The 17,733-nt window shown below is 44.5% G+C and overlaps 1 protein-coding gene and 1 non-coding gene across 7 annotated transcripts; one reads left to right on the top strand and one right to left on the bottom strand.

The window, feature by feature from the left end:
* Window positions 1-1,144: 1,144 nt before the first annotated feature.
* LOC107277890 (uncharacterized) lies at window positions 1,145-14,423 on the bottom strand. 6 transcript variants are annotated; one of them, XR_010738603.1, is made up of 10 exons: window positions 14,284-14,423; window positions 11,694-11,787; window positions 9,858-10,031; window positions 9,452-9,690; window positions 9,000-9,182; window positions 8,771-8,893; window positions 7,475-7,657; window positions 7,276-7,365; window positions 3,317-3,698; window positions 1,145-1,758 (listed from the first exon to the last, which is right to left on the bottom strand). It is a non-coding gene; the product is annotated as an uncharacterized protein (transcript). The 6 variants fall into 6 exon arrangements; XR_010738602.1 differs by lacking the exon at window positions 1,145-1,758 and having other exon boundaries at window positions 3,155-3,698; window positions 9,858-10,110; XR_003240044.2 differs by lacking the exon at window positions 1,145-1,758 and having other exon boundaries at window positions 3,155-3,698; window positions 8,771-8,918.
* LOC9268451 (B3 domain-containing protein Os11g0156000-like) lies at window positions 13,419-15,218 on the top strand. Its single transcript, XM_015762668.3, has 3 exons — window positions 13,419-14,166; window positions 14,308-14,500; window positions 14,668-15,218. The coding sequence occupies exons 1-3, from the start codon at window positions 13,548-13,550 to the stop codon at window positions 14,675-14,677; spliced, it is 822 nt and encodes a 273-aa protein (XP_015618154.1). The 5' UTR covers window positions 13,419-13,547; the 3' UTR covers window positions 14,678-15,218.
* The last annotated feature ends 2,515 nt before the right edge of the window (window positions 15,219-17,733 follow it).

The raw sequence follows: 17,733 nt of genomic DNA, 5'->3' as shown, positions 1-17,733 counted from the left end.
GTGGGGCCACATAATTCTACAATGAAGATGCTCGAGGTTCAATTATGCCATATTCGGGCAAAGATCAAATTACTCCTATTTCATTTTGATATGTTCAACTAACAGAGCGTGAATTATCAAACATATCTGAATAGATCACAATAATTTAGATATCTGAACATAGCAAACCATAATTACATGTATCTAAACACATCTGTGTTCCACATGACCAGCACATCTCATTTCGGGAATACAACAAAGTGTACAAAATGCTGCCGAATTTGAACCATGCAATCTCCTCATGCAAACCGAAGGAGATATATCAACTTATCATGAATCAAGGACCACCAATCAGGAGGGCATAATGTGCACAAGAAAGCTCTCTACAGATGACATCCTAACCATATTTGTGAAGAATTTGCAGTGCATGTGAGATTCGTGATAGAAAGATACTTTGCATATTGGCCACTTTGAAAGGGACAACACCTAAGAAGATCACTACATGCTAGACCTAAACATATGTACATTGACCACCGATATTATTTGTGCCAGCATATCGCGTGAAGTTTTGTATTGCACAATAATAACTCATCAAAGCTTAGTACACTAGTTCTTCTCTCAGAACCAACAAGGCCACGTTATCAATAAAAACTCATGTAGCTAGAGCCAGGGCCACGGCCAGCCCCTGAGCTGATCACTCAGTCCGATCTGATCAGACCCAACTCTCTTCAATCATCACTGAAACATGCATATGCCCCCCATTAATAACAAGATGGACCCAAACACAGAACTCTCAAGGAAAATAGAACATGTATACTTATGCTCCTTTCACATGTAGTCTCATCTAACTACTTTACAGTAGACGCGTTTCCATTATCTATGTGCCTGTATGGCAGGGTCCAGCTTCAGTTTCACCTCTCTTAGAGTTGAAGCCAACTAAATGGTTTCAGGTTCATAAAAAAAAAGGAGTGAAGTAGACTAGTGATCTAAAAATGAACTAGAGGAGTGGGTTAGGGTTCAGGACGCTCCATAGCTCTACTCCGAACTTCGCTTTTGGAGTTAGATTTTGGAGTTGGAGCCTTAACAAACATATCGTGCAACTAAAGCATTTCATCTTGCCATTAATCTTGATATAATTTTATGCATGATTTCTTCCCATATGTTAATTCTTCATAATCTAACCAATTTATGCATTATTCCTTCTGTCTTCAAATACTTGTTACAATGGGTACTATTCATCTTCAAACTGTCTTATTTGAAGGAAATGAATAGATATTTAGAGTGTGTTATATCCTAAATATAATCATGAACTTTCATACATCATGATCTAACCAGGGGCGGAGCTAGAACGAAAAGAAGAGAGATGCCACTCGCTTGCTTTACTCTATTTTAGACTGATATAAGTACATGAGTTTAGATTGAGGGGGTGCATATATGGTGAAAATAATTAACTATAGCTTAAAAAAATTTCTTGACCGAGTTCTTGGGCACCCCCTCTCCTACCTAGCTCCGCCCCTAGATCTAACCATAAAAAAATATTAATGGTAGGGAGTACAATTCACCCCATACTTGGGCCCTGTTTAGTTCACACCAAACTTCCCCCAAACTCCCAACTTTCCATCACATCACATTACATCCAAAACTTTCCTACTCACATAAACTTTCAACTTTTTTTCCAAACTACCAACTTTCCCCAAACTTCTCCCCAATTTCAAAAACTAAACACAGCCTTGCTTCAGCCAGAGTCGGGGCAGAATCCCAAATGCTCAGAATGCCTACCTACACATTGCAAAACACATGCAGATGATCAGATGGTGGGTTGAGTGGCATGCAGAGTTTGGAGCACCAGCACCTTCCACCACCTTGGTCCCTACTAATTAAGTTCCCTCCTCTGATATATCTCATCCCTATCTCCATCAATAACTGTACGCTTTATTCCATTTTTTTTCATCTACTCCATGAGTGACAAGATGATGAGGATGATCAAAGCATATAGATAGCATCATGGCAATTTGCAAAACATTATACCGGTACTTCCACCACACTCAAAATAGAACAACTTCTAACCTTTAAAATTTGTTTCAAAATACAACTTCTCCACTTATATACATTCTCTTATCAATCAATCATAACATTTTACCATTAAAATTCTCTAAATATCTCTCTCTTCAACAAATCATAATTTTCACCAATTTAATTTCATCAACTTTTTTAATAGTCTTGTTTAACCCTAAAACTACTTAGAAGTATATTTTAAGATGGAGGTAGCAGTAGTAGATACCAGTGTGGCTTGCAAGGACAGAATTGGGTAAAGTGCATGCTAGGGGACCAGGGCCCATGGAGGGCCTGCCTGACAAGGCGATCTGCATCGGCAAAAGCCTAGCTAGAGTCCAGAGAGAGAGTGGAGGCCCACTTGGAGATGGTGACGTCACCAGGCATGCACACGAGGTTCAGGTGTCACCGGACAAGGGGACCCACCTGCAGGTGACGAGAATCATTGATCATCACGCTAGCTAGCTCCCCGCTGCTGCTGGTCCGAGGCTTCACCCAAACTACGTCACTCTAGCTCTAGCTAGATCGATCATCGATCAGCTCAAGGAAAGAGATGAAAGAAGGGGGGTAATGTAGCAGTGGTTGATCCGTGGATCAGTCTGCATTCAGGTTACTGATTGGGCAGCAGCAGAGAGAGAGAAGCAGCAGTACAAGAACGGTGTGACGCACGTACCCGATGCATGCATCCAGCTGACAAGATCCAACGAGGCGTGTATCGTGCATCAGCATGCACAGTGGTTAGCCTGGTGGTAGTACTTTCTTCGTTTCAAAATAAACAAATTTAATATGAAATATAACATATGCTAGCATTGTATGTTCGTAGCTTTAGAATCCATCACATCTCTTACTAGGTTAGTTCCTCTCCAAGAAGAAAATCCACTATAAAATGGTACTACATTCGTCCCAAAACAAGTGCAGTTGTGGATATCCGTGTCCAACGTTTGACCGTCCGTCTTATTTGAAAAATTTATGAAAAAATTAAAAAAATTAGTCACACATAAAGTACTATTCATGTTTTATCAGTTTCTAATAAGAGTCAAACGTTGAACGCGAATAGTGTAAAACTGCACTTATTTTAGGACGGATGGAGTAGAGTACTACTAGATCGGATCAACATAGTTAGTTCACACAATAATATATTACTATATTTGTTTTCAGAAGTAATATCTCTATCTTTAAGTGTAACTTGTTTAGATTCGTAATAGTAGAATGTATATAATACAATCTTATGTTTGACGGAGGAAGCAGTAAACAAAGAAGCCACAAGAGGTAAGCTTATACGTACCGTAGTGACTGAGGTGGACAATTAATCACCGTTTCCAGCGGCATTATGCATTGCAAAGCTGTGACGATCATTCGCGCGCTGTGCAAAGTGTGTACCCCAGCAGCATGCGAGAAACTTGATGGCGTTTTGCTCCGAGGTCCACATGTACAGTAGAGATCGGGGACCTCATCCATCACCTTCACATCACCCCTGTGTGTGGCCCGCGCGCGTGGAGGAGAGCGCTGAGCTAGGCTGGACCGCCGGCCGGCTAGCCGGGGACCCCTGCCTCCGGCTCGCCGGCGCGGCGGCACGTGGACACCGGCGCCCGGCCCCAGCCAGTTACAGCACGCGCGCCTGCAACCTGCATGCCTCCTCCTCCTCGTCTTCGTCGTCGACAACCCGCCTAACAACGGCAGCAGCAGGGGACCAGAGAGAGATATATGTGAGATCAATTCATCAATGGAGGAGTCTAGCTAAGCAAACATAATGCAGCTTGATTAGGCCCCGTTTGGGTTTGCTCAAGATGATAAAGTACGGGGCACGCAGAAGGAGAAAACCACTAACACGTGATTAATTAAGTTTTTATTATTATTATTTTAAACTTGAGAAATGGATTTGTGTGATATTTTAAAGGAAAAAGTACGAATTACCCCCTGAACAATTGTGGTCGGCCGAATTACACCCCTAAACTTGAAAACTGGACATTTTACACCCTCAATTATCGAAACCGGACAAATAACCCCCCTAAACACTGTTTTGAGTGGTTTTGACTAGAAATTACACACGTGGCGCCAATGTGGCAATCCAGTCAGCAAAACAAAATAAAAAAACTCCCTGAGCCCACTTGTCGGACTAATTCCTCAACCCAATCCCTTCCGTCCGGCTCTCTCTTGCGCATGCGCTCGGACAAGGAAGCCGTCAGCGGAGGCGGCAGGCAGCCGGCGGTGGAGGCGGACCTCGCCCGTGCAGTGGGTGGTGGAGGCATACCGAGCAGCCGGCGGCGGAGGCGGGCCTCGTCCGGGCAGCGGTCGGCGGAGACGAACCCGGCAGCAAGCGGCGGAGGTGGACCTCGCCTGGGTAGCCAGCGGCGGAGGCGGGCCTCGCACGGGCGGATGGTGGCGGAGGCGAACCTGGCAGCCGGCGGCGGATGCGGGCCTCGCTTGGGCGACTGGTGGCGGAGACGAACCCGGCAGCCAGCGGCGGAGGCGGACCTCGCCCGGGCAGCTGGTGGCGGAGGCGAACCTGGCAGCTGGCGGCGGAAGCGGGCCTCGCCTGGGCGGCTGGTGGCGGAGGCGAACCCGACAGCCGATGGCGGAGGCGACTAACGCGGAGCTCGGGCTGCAGGCCGGTGCGGGACGAGGGTGACGGCGATGGGGCCAAGGCGGCGGTCCTGATGGCAACGACGAATGGGCTCCTCCTCTTATGCTCTTCTCTCTCTCTCCTCTTCACGCGCGCCGCGGCGCCGGCACGGCCCATGTGGGCGCTGCTCCAGCTCTCGAAGATGGATCATTCGGGGTGTTGTCGCAGCCGGCGCGTCGCTCCACGCCGACTATCCGCCATGCATCTCCTACCTCACCTTCGCCGCCAGCTTCGTCGACCCCCGCCCCTGCCACGACACCGAGTCCGAGATACTCGGCACGGTCTCCACCGACATCCACGCCACGAGCGGTGACGGCCTCGTCCTTGTCTGCTTCTGTGACTCCCGCAACCACGTCCCCACCGTCGGGAGCCGCGGCGGCGAGCTGATGCGCGAGTGGTCCGCGAGGAGGCAGTCACGCGAGCGGGACAGTGCCGGCGCCTGGTCGGCCTCTGCCTCCATCGTCGGCCGCCACTGCCTCAACCACCGGTTGCCCCGGCGAGCTTCTCCTCAGCCGCCTGCCGCCCGGGCGAGCTCCGCCTCCGCCGTCGACCGGCTGGTCCACCTTCGCCTGCAGAGCCGCCTGCCTGAGCGTGCACGCGGGAGAGAGAAAGAGAGCGACCGGGGAGGCGGGGAGAGAGAGGGGTATGACCGGTTGTAGGATCGAAATGTCGACTAGAGGGGGGGTGAATAGGCGATTTAAAACTAAATGACACATAATCAAAACTAACCTAAGTTGCTAGGCTTGGTGAGGGTGAACTCTAACTAAGCAACTAAGTTATGTTTTGCAAACCTAGGGTGATAGTGGCTCAATTATATCTCTAGGAAAGTAAATCACACTCCTATGTCAATGTTTAGCAATCCTAGGATAATATGATCTCAAGTATGTCTCTAGAAATGTAAATTGCACAAATGTAAATGCGACAATCAAATGAGACAAGGAGACGAGATTTTTCACCGAGGTTCGGAAACTCGCCGGTTTCCTACTCCCCGTTGAGGCGAGCCCAACTCTACCGCTCAACCACGAAGCCACCGCACGCCCCCTTCGTCAAAGGGTGGACAAGGCGGGAGCCGGCCCACGGAGAGGACTACCCAAGCCTCGATCACTAGGGTAGTTCTTCCTTCACTCCGAAGGTGGTGAACTCCAAACCACTCACAAACCGGCGCCGGGCCTCCTCCACAATCTTCTCGGAGAGGTCACCGGGCAACTCCTCCACAAGCCGTCTAGGAGGCGGCAACCTCCAAGAGTAACAAGCAATGACCCGGCGTGGAGATGATCAATCAAGTGCCACACTAACTCTACAATGGAAGCAAATGCACTTGACTCTTGGCTAGATCAAATCTCTAACACACTAGATGGATGAACACAAAGCTTAAGTGGGTGTGAGAGAGGTGTAAGGGGTGTATGCAATTGAATTGGGTGCCAAGAGAGTCCCCTTGCTGCTGGTGGGGGAGTATTTATACTCCCACCCACCAAAACTAGCCGTTGGGGGCGAAATCCCCCAATCATTGTGCTCTGCCGGTCTGACCGGAGGTATGTGGCCGGTCAGACTGTGCTATTCTGCAACGGCTAGAAAACTAGCCGTTGAAGTACAGTCAGAGGGCCCCATCGGCCTGGCCGGTCAGATCGGCGTTGAGTGGGCGGTCAGACCGGCCTCGGCTCGGTCAGACCGCCATCAACTCGGTCTAACCGAATATGGCTCCGTCGGCTCTGTATCGGCCACCCCAAGTAGCACCATCTCGGCCTCCAGGGGGCCGGTCTGACCGCGCATGGGCCGCCGGTCAGACCGGCCTTATGCACCAGTCAGACCGCCTTCTTGCGGCCGGTCAGACCGACCAGGGCACGCCGGTCAGACCGCCACTATGTGGCCGGTCTGACCGCCCCTGGTCAGGCCGAGCCTAGTGAAATTCCAAGTGATTGTGTGTGTGAGATGAAAAGCGAGCACAAGTCTAAATGCATAATGACCTAATGTGGCAATTAAAATCATCTCTTTGCTAGGTCATTACCCCTCTTAATAGTACAGCGAAACTAAAAAATAAACTAGCAAATTTGATCGCCCTTCACCTCGATCAATTTTAAAACTAAAACACTACTTTTACCGTTTTCTTTTCTTCGCTTCGCGCCATCAAATTTTAATCCATCGATAGTCATCCATGCGCACACATGACGTGGATCTAACTTAAAATGTATAGCTCAAAAGACAATGGTTAGTCCACAATTAGTGCTTGTCATTAATTACCAAAATTAACACCGGGGGCCTAGATGCTTCACCGGTGAGCCCAAGGGAGTTATTTTTATTTTTATTTGCTGACTGGATTGCCACGTAGGCGCCACGTGTGCAAACTTAAGTCAAAACCGCTCAAAATAGTGTTGAGGGGGGTAATTCGTCTGGTATTAAAAGTTCGGGGTGAGTAATGTCTGGTTTCCGGGTTTAGGGGGGTAATTCGGTCGACCACCATAGTTTAGGGGGTAATTCGTACTTTTTCCTACTTTAAATAAACTTTGATATAAAAGGTTTTCGCATGAAATACAATATTGTTTGACAGTTTGAAAAATGTGTTAACAAAAAAATCGAGATAAAACTTGTATTTTAGTTAGAAATAAAAGAGCGGGGGGCCTTACTTATGCCAGTCTGCGTGCCGAACTGTTCCGGTGGGGAAGGAGAAGAAGACGACGAGGAGCAGCAGTGAAAAGGACCAGCTATTGCTGCTGCTGCGATGATAATACGATCGATATGATGCATAGCCCCGTGACAGAAACTGCGATATGCAACTGTGCAAAAGTGATGCATCTACACAAAAGTTGTTCTTCATCTTGTTACCTGCTGCTCGCATTGCATTGCTGCTGAATGCTGACGATGATGATGAGTGATGATGGGTCAGGTTCGTGCAGGGACAACAAGCGGCTGACTCTTCTTGGTACTGATACAGTGCAGCTGGGTACGTACCTGTCCCGGGTGCTTTTCTAGCTCATCCAACTGGATCGATCTTTCTTTCAGGTACCCCTTGGAAGAGACCACCAGGATAAATATAAGTTAATTTGGTGTTTTCTGTTCACGCAAGAAGCCAACAATAATGTTACAATTAAAGAGATGTCATTGGTAAAAAAACGGAGATCAGGCATATGGAAATTATTAGCAGAAGTGTTATATTTATTGAGTTTAATACACCAACTACAACTAGCAGCTTAGCTAGAAGATTAAGCCAATGCGAAAAGTGAGCCGCAGTTTTAAAGAATTGACATCTTGTCTATATGTCCATATCATGAATAAATGAAGGATACAAAGAAAGCTGTGGCTGATGAACTGTAGAAACATGAATTAATTAATTAAAAATTCTATACAGGTAAAACCTTTATATTTGTACATTTTGAAAGCTAATGATGGAAAATAAAGAACAATGAGAAAACCACAAAATCAACTTAGAATTAAGTTTGACAATTTAAATTTGGATTGTAGTTAATAAGGAGCAGTTATCTAATTTGAGTACCACAATGCTCAAACTCAAATTTACTACTAGTTCGGTTAGGGACCCCACCCCACCTTCCATGCTTCATTAGTTCCTCTTAATACAAATAATGCAGTTACAAATTGAAATGTCAGGATTATGCCCGTACCCAGTAGAGGAAAGTTTAGTTTTTAACTTCAGCAAGCGACAAAAACAAGCTGAATATACCGGTTAATTAGTGACAAAAACAAAGATATTACTGTACTTTCTCTAATCAAACTTATATGATGTAGCGAAAACTGAGGTTAGTTTTTCCAACGTCAAATGTTTTTGACTAAAGAAAGTACTTAACTAACATGATGCAATAGAGCTGGACTCCATCAATGCAATTATCATCATGTCACTATTAAATACTCCCTCTATATTATAAATCGTTTGTTTTTTTGTCAAACTTTTTTTAGAAAATTATAGTAACATTTCCAATAAAAATAAACTTTGTATCAAAATATATTCGATGTTGAATTTTATGAGACTAATTTGGTATTGTAGGTATTGCTAATTTTTTTTATAAATTTGGTTAAATCTATAAAATTTTGACCAAGAAAAAAAATCAAACATCTTATAATATGAAACGAAGAGAGTAGTCCGCCGTATGAGGGGAAAATCCTCACCTGATCACACCATTGTAACCTGTGTGTGTTCATCCTTTTTAGGGCCTAGTATCAAACTCTCACTTTCTCTTTCTCGTGGTAATCAGGAGGGCCTTGCTTCCACTTTGTCTCCCCCCTTCACTCCTATAGGAGAGTGTACTCTTTAACCCTGACAGAGAGTAGTAGTAACATGACAGCAATGCAGGCCGGCCCTGCGACTGCGAGGGTAAAAAGGCATCTGAAAACATACCAGTTTTTCTCTGCCATCATCTCCTCCCCTGCCCTTCTCTATCACGTCAGTCAGTCTTTCTTCAGTGCGCCAAAACAGAAGAAAAAAAAAAAGCTCCAATCTTGAGATCATCTGCACCTCTCCTTTACGCATTCCCACAGCACACACCAAGATCTGTTCAAAAGATCTCAGATTTAGTCGCACCTGCATGGTACAGAAATTTAGGCAGTCGTCACAATACTGCAACATGACCATGCATTCATGCAGAATGCTGTTACAACAACTACTACTATAATGTTTATCATTAACCTGGGAAATCTTACACAAGAACGCTAATTATGCTAGTACTTGCCTACTAGGTCCAGGACCCATCAAGATCATGGCACTTGAGGCAATGAGATCTGCTACAATAACAAAAGTTTATTTTTTTTCATCTTCCATTGAATCAAAGCAAAGAGAGGCCAGAAACTAACCTGGATATATTAGTAGTTGAGGACATGTGTGCATTAGCCGCGGGCCACGTAGAATAGACATCACATTGGGTATTAGTTTACATCAACCAGCGACAAGCCACCACAAAAACAATCTTCGAAGTTCGTACATCTTAATTAAACCAACACCATTCCTAATAATAAAGGTGTTGTATATATGCTCCCCACGTCCATCATGCCGTTCAAGGCTCTTGGTCATACACACATACATCTGCATGATCCTGGCAAATATAAAAACGTAAGTACGTGGCCTCATGGAAAGGAACAGAGCCACACGGAATAACATAATGAGGAGCATTAGCATGTGTCCCCTTATCTAGAGTTTTATCTGAATATACAATTCTCCATAAGATACCAAATTCGTTCATGTGCATGGAGAAACACAAACCTGAATTATCAAACGATTGGGCAGGTGAGCTGCATGATTGAAGCTTGTAGGATGAAGAACCTGCTGCGTGGCTCCCTAGCTCCGATCCTCATTGCCACCTTTAAATATGATGCACTTGGGGCAACAATTCACAGCCAGTGCATGCATATGCACTGTCCAGATGCTATGCCTTGCCTGCAGATGGGTACCAGTTTAGTAGTTCTGATCTGGTGTGTTCCTCCACTCTTCAACAGATACGTACACAGCTATACAACTGAAAGTACAGTACACTGCATCATTTCTTCTTGGTCAATGTTTTGACAATGATGCAATTGTCAATGACTATATTATGTAGTATATGTTTAACTACCATCAGAATCAGAGGCCCTGTTTCATAATTTTCAGGCAAATCCTTCCACTGAGTTTTATAAGATGCAACGAGATTAATGCATGCCCTTTCTTTATTTTCAAGAGTCTAGTATTTCACAAGAGTAGAGACATGCATACATCAGCTGAAGTTCAGAACATAGTAGTACAAGGTACAGACAACCTATGAAACATGAACTACGAAATTTCTCTTTTCGAAGATTAAGAAAGAGTCGAAATATCTTGAAATAAATAATAAGCATAACCTTCTACATGATATAAGCATAACCTTAATGAATTAACTAACTTCTTTTTAAATAAAAATAAAAATAGAAAATCTGGCCTCTTAGCATTCTAAGGCTAAAAATCTAGTTTAAAGTTAAAAAAAACCGTCTTTATGTAAATTAGGCTCCATCATTTGCATGAGACTGCAATCGAGTAACCTCCATGACTTTTCTTGACAAGATTCCATAAGAAAACATGCAACTTGAATTTAATCATGCATGTTTTCACAGCCCAAGAGATGCTAAGCATAGACTCATCATGCTGACAGAGAGATTTACTATAGTAGTTTAATAAAAGTGGAGTATTATATATCATGCATGCGGTTAACTAATACTACTGGAGTATTACATATGCAGCAGATGAAGCCATGTAGGTGGTGATCTTTATTGCATATCTGATAGTACTATCTCAGGCCCTGTTTAGTTTCCACACGAAAATTTTACACCCTATCACATCGAACGTTTGAATACCTGCATGAAGTGTTAAATATAGACAAAAAATAACTAATTGCACAGATTGCGACTAATTTGCGAGATGAATCTTTTAAGCCTAATTGCTCCATGATTTGATAATGTGGTGCTACAGTAAACATTTGCTAATGACAGATTAATTAGGCTTAATAAATTCGCCTCGCTATTTACTGCCGGATTCTATAATTAGTTTTTTCTATTAGTGTCCGAATATCCCATACGACACCCTTTATAATACTCGATCTGACACACCAAAACTTTACACCTTGGATCTACACACCCCCTCAATGTGCATGCATGCACAGAGAAAACAATAGCAGAAAACTTCTAGGGATTAGTAGTGACTACGAGGACCAGGAGTTGTACACGCAACAGCAGGGGGTGAAGGAATTGGGGACAAAAATTTGCATCACCCCATTCATGAGGTTATTGGAAATTGGAGAAGGGGGATCTCTGCGCAGGTCCAATCTTGATCCTATTTCCCATTTCAATGTTAGAATATTTTGACGTTTGGGAACTTGGAGCCCCCGGCAACACCAAGGCAGAACAGGTAACGCCAAGGTCACGTGAGATAATAATAATCATGTATTTGCTCCAATTTTCCTGGTGCTAGTTAGGCCAGGGTAGAAGAAAACATAATGTTTAGATGATACTGGTATTTGACATATGATCTGGATGGGTGATGTTGTGCTAATTGAAAATAAGAAGCAAATAATAAAATTAATGGAGCAATTACCTATGAGGAGATCCGTTAAATCACCGTTATGATTGGATTCTGGACAAAAAAACGCCCCATCTTGGGCCCTCCGGTTTCTCCAAAGGCTGACAAACTGAATAATACTTGGCCATTAGTATACATCAGTGAGCACACAATGTATCTGACCATGTGATGGAATACTTGTCTCCAAAGAAGCAAGCAAAGCGACATTGCTGATTTTATCGTTAATATTTTACAGAATCTGATACAGATCTGTCGTTAAAAAAAATATAAAGAACAGATCATATTATGTTCTGTATTCCAATCCTCCAGCAGCAAGAGGTGCCCCCCCAAAATGCCCTAATGAAATGATAAAGAACCACCACTGATCTTACTTATTACTATTAAGGTTATCATCCACACAAGAAGAAGCAGAGTAATGACCGATGGCTTTACTCCCACGCAAGCACACACACTCCTTACAAGTGGAATTGTGTGTGTCCTGAGCAGGGTAGGTTGTCCTAGGGCAAAGGTTTGAATGGAAACAATATCTTACAGCCAATTCAATTCATTGTGTGAGAATCCAACCAAAACCAGCTTGTAACTTGCAAGTCTTGTCCTCTTAAGGGGTGGTCAGCACACATTCAATGAGACAGGCCTCCTGACAAAACCCCTTGATTGTGTTGAATCTGAGATCAAAGAAATGGCTGGTTGCTAGTAGTAGGAGTACTCTACTCCATGGCTGTGCATGATAATTAGAGCACACAGCCCATACACCTCAAATGTCACATCTCTCACAAGAGGCCTCTACCCTGAACAAGTTATTGCCTACTCCCTCTGTCCAAAAATAAGGCAAACTATGGGTTTTCGTGTCCAACTTTGACTGTCCGTCTTATATAAATTTTTTTATAATTTGTATTTTTATTGTTGTTAGATGATAAAAAATGATTAATATTTTATGCGTGACTTGTCTTTTTAATTTTTTTCATAATTTTTTCAAATAAGACGGACAGTCAAACGTTAGACACGGAAACCAAGGTTTGTCTTTTTTTGGGATGGAGGGAGTACACCAGCTATTTCAAGTGGACCACAAATATAAACTGCTGCCAATCTATCAATCCACCCCTTTTAGCTAGTAAATCTATACTAAAATTCCATGTCTTTCTCCACAGGTTAAATTGCAATGCAACAAGAACAAGCCTCCTCATTCATTCAGTTCCAAATGAACAGTGGGATAGACTTGGGTTCCTTACCCAGGACTTCCAAAGCCAAATCGAAATTTGGTGCCCTGCAGCAACACACCAGGAAGCTAAAGGAACCTGGACCTCTACAAGTTAAAATGGGGAGTTAAGGACAGTGGTCATACATGCATATGCATAGGCCCCCAACCACCCATGCACATGGAAAGCAATGGTAGGGTCTACCCCCCTGGATGGCTGTGATTAGGCCACAATGGCCAGGCACCAACTTTTAAGTACCACCACCTGATCATTCCTCATCACCTACACTCAGACTATATATTCTAACCTCACCACCTTTGAACCCCCCTTCACTTTGATTCTTCCTGTCTACCTAGGTTAAAAAAACTCCCCATCTCTCTCTCTCTCTCTCTCTCTCTAGAGATCTAGCAGTAATACATGCATACACCAAAAGAACCTCATGTACTAGTAGCAAATATCAATACATAAAGCTCTACACTTCTACTACTAGTATAGTTGGAAGGCTATAAATGCCTAGCCATGATATGTGCATGGTTCTCTACACAACACACCATCATCATCTTCATCTCCTACCTCCTCTCCTCTCCTCTCCTCTTCTCCACTACCCAACTTTTGCTCCCAACACATCTTTGTTTCGATCGACCGATCGATCAGCTCTAGCTCAGCCGCAGCAATGGCCATGCACCCTCTCGCCCAGGGGCACCCCCAGGCGTGGCCATGGGGTGTAGCCATGTACACCAACCTGCACTACCACCACCACTACGAGAGGGAGCACCTGTTCGAGAAGCCGCTGACGCCGAGCGACGTCGGCAAGCTCAACAGGCTGGTGATCCCCAAGCAGCACGCCGAGAGGTACTTCCCGCTCGGCGGCGGCGACTCCGGTGAGAAGGGCCTCCTCCTCTCCTTCGAGGACGAGTCCGGCAAGCCATGGCGGTTCCGCTACTCCTACTGGACCAGCAGCCAGAGCTACGTGCTCACCAAGGGCTGGAGCCGCTACGTCAAGGAGAAGCGCCTCGACGCCGGCGACGTCGTCCACTTCGAGCGCGTCCGCGGCCTCGGCGCCGCCGACCGCCTCTTCATCGGCTGCAGGCGCCGCGGCGAGAGCGCGCCCGCGCCGCCGCCCGCCGTTCGCGTCACGCCGCAGCCGCCTGCCCTCAACGGCGGCGAGCAGCAGCCGTGGAGCCCAATGTGTTACAGCACGTCGGGCTCGTCCTACGACCCTACCAGCCCTGCCAATTCATATGCCTACCATCGCTCCGTAGACCAAGATCACAGCGACATACTACACGCAGGTAACTAACTAAACACGCAATTGCATATCTAGTAGTAGAAACTCAAGAACAAATTAATTAAGCACTTTGATACTATAATTAACATGCAACTACAGCAAGTGATTAAAGATCATATACCTTTCGCGGTGGAACAATTTGCAGGAGAGTCGCAGAGAGAAGCAGACGCCAAGAGCAGCAGCGCGGCGTCGGCGCCGCCGCCGTCGAGGCGGCTCAGGCTGTTCGGCGTTAACCTCGACTGCGGCCCGGAGCCGGAGGCGGATCAGGCGACGGCAATGTACGGCTACATGCACCACCAGAGCCCCTACGCCGCAGTGTCTACAGTGCCAAATTACTGGTCAGTATTTTTTCAGTTTTAACAGCCATCTAGAATTACAGTTGCAGCATTAAGCTAGTAGAGAACGAACTAGAAATCAAATGACAGCAACGACCAGCACTTCTCCAAATCAAATTCAATTGTTAATTCTAAGGTTTTCAAACAATTCTCTTGTTTTTGCACAACAGGGGCAGCTAGTTGATGAGATGATGAGGAGATCTGAGGCCTTTGCTTGCAGAATCCTAACCACCAACAGTGAAACTAGTTACTACTACCACCAGCCTACTACTACTACACTCTGAACCAAGTGACAGGTTCGATTGAATTGACCTGTTGGAAGGGAAAAAAGAAGAAGGAAGTGGGGAGAGATCCCTTGTTTCCCGGGCAATCTTCCTTCCATGAATCATCAGAGTGCCCCTTTTCCTGGGTTTTTTTTACATTCTTGTCTTCCAGAAACCCTACTTACAGTACGGGGGCCCTTGCAGCAGGTGGGGAGGTTTCAGGAAACATCAGGTTGAAAAGGAGAGGGAGGAGAGAGATGGTGACACACCATGAGAAACAAACAGGAGAGAGAGAGAGAGAGGAAAAATTGACATGTTTTGCAAGTATGTATGTGTCATCTGTAGTATGTGACTGTGAGTGGGTCCATGAACAAACTGTGAAGTTGATGTATCCTTCTCCTGCTGCCTCCCCTGAACCTGAAGAAACAAAGTAATACCCCAATGGGGATTTTGTTCTCTTCCCCTTTTCTTCTACCACTACTACTGTTTCTATACATGCATGAATGACTCTTCTACTGTTCTATACTTCTACATGCATGATGCATGAGTTGTTCTTTGTTTTAAAAAAATAAATTTAACCTCGTGCAATCAATTCATTCAATGCTTTCACCTAATAATGAGTAATGCAAGGAGGAGGGGGGCATGTGCAGTGCATTTCTCCTTCTCTAAGCAACAGGGTGGTGGTGATGCACTAGCAGTAGTAGGAGTAGTGAAATTATGGAGAAAAAATTCATAGTAGATGCCCCAAGGACCATTAAAGAAGTGATGTGCCACAAGCAATGCCGACACCTGGGGATTTTCATGTCCTGATCTTTTACTAGTCTATTAATGGCCGGTCTCTACCTTTCTGTTCCCTCGGGAAGGAAAGGCACAACAAAAGTTAGAGTGTACAAGTGGGCTCAATTTGCCCTAATAGGATACAAAGAAAAAAAGGCTAGCTAAGTTGATGGTCTAAGGCACACAAAAAGGCCACTAAACTCCAATAATCCGCCAGATTCCCCACACAGCATGCAGGTATCAAAAGATTAAAAAAAAATGGAGATCTGTCTCCTGCTTTTGTTGCCTATGTTAGAAAGGTTTGTACGAGGCTAAACCACAGATTTATTGCTCTGTCCGGTCAATAATCCAAAGCAGCAGATGCCTGGAGAAAGGAACATGGAGGCCTAACTGAACTGACGTGGTGCTATCAGCCTCTTAATTAACTTCAGGCAGTTACCTCGTGTCAACTAATGAAACACAACCATAGCTAATTAAAACAAAAGTACTCCTACCTGAAGAATCTAGAGTGAAAGCTTTGCATTACCTAGCTAGGCCACCAAGCTAATTTGGAGGCAAGAGCACCACTTGGTATGTATGACGACTGAGCAAGCTGCAAGTTGCCCTAAGAAGGTAGGTACACAATTTCTACATGCAGGACAGATTAAGTATAAAACTAAGGTTAGTACTAGAATAGAGATTTGATTAGGAAAATAAAGAATGAGATGCAGGTCTCAGATTCATCTGAATGGGGGGCTTCCTCGCGGCAATTGTGCTAGTGATGATTAAACTTAATAGGTTAACTACCGTATCAACAGCAAGATTTCCTGTCTGCTTGCAAGAACCGTAGCCATGTGCAGGGGGAGCTCTCCCTAATGACAAAAGATGAACCTTATCCGAGGCACTCCAGGGTTGCATGATTAACGCCTTTGAACCCCAAATAATATATCTTAGCATTAGCAGAAAAGAGTCATGTGAGTGCCATAATGATAAAGTAGACCCTCACTTAGTCTACTTAACGCATACCGAGAAAAAGGATCTGTTTTTTTATATATAACAAAAAGGAGGCCTTGTCAAAGGAACAACTGCCAAGTACAGACTAATCACGTCATCTATGTTAAAAATATACAGCTGATTGTGCATCTCTGTCTGGAACTAAACCCCTGTCCTACCTGCCTAATTTTAGTCTCTACTCAATGTAGTTACTGCCAGGGATAGAGAATACAGGTTTAGGCAAAAAAAAAATTAGGTGGGTTAAACCAAAGAATTACTAAACACGATGCATGGTGGTGAGCAGGCAATAGAATTAACTACCACATGATTAAAAACGGTTATACGAGATGAGATTGAGGATGCGTCACATGAGTGACTCAGTGACCCACACACCCTTGGCTACTGGGACTACCAGAACCTGACCCACAAAACTGGATGCAGCCATGCAGGGGCCCAACTCAAAAACCGGACCTACAAGACGCTATGATATACCCACCACCAACACCAAGGAAGGCATCACTACTGCATCATCAGCCACAAGGCCAGAAAGCCCGCAAGATCCCATTTTTCGCTACAAGAAGCTGCTGCCTTCATGTAGATCATGAATGGGCATGGTCCACAAAGAGATGGCTAACCCAGATGAATGGTCATCTCTTGTAGGCATTATTTGCCCTTTTCCTGAGTACTACCTTCAAGTGGTTCTAGACGCCAGCTTTTGTACACAAACAGTACTTTCCTTGAAAAACAGGTGTATCATGCGCATGGTGGACCAGTATTGGACTGTAAGGACCAAAGATATGGCCGGTTCTACCATGATAGAGAAAACTATAGAACAGTCAGTAAGTTGGTAAGGGTGAGAAATGACAAGGACAAACATTTCCCCTATGTTATGCCGTAAGTATAGACAGTGAAAAGATGTTTTCAGTCGTTGATGACAAATGCCTTGACGTAGCAACATCATAAAGTAACTGATCATCATGATCAAGAGAATATGACAAATTAGTTTTTTAGGAGTACACTTGTCGACATCCTAGCGTAACCAACAGCTCAGGTTTTGTCTATTATGACTGATGAACATATTAGAGGCTTTTAGGTAATGAAAATCTGAACCAATGCGCTTGCTGTTTTTGTTCCAGAATATCAATAATTTGCCATACTGAAGACAACACTAGATAGATAGTAGAAGACTATTACTACGAAATTAAAAGCTAAAAAGGAAAATCT

Source organism: Oryza sativa, chromosome 12 (genome assembly GCF_034140825.1).
Source record: "Oryza sativa Japonica Group chromosome 12, ASM3414082v1".
Taxonomy (NCBI): Eukaryota; Viridiplantae; Streptophyta; class Magnoliopsida; order Poales; family Poaceae; genus Oryza; species Oryza sativa.
The sequence above is the reverse complement of the archived record's forward strand: the minus strand, read 5'-3'. Positions and strand labels throughout refer to the sequence as shown.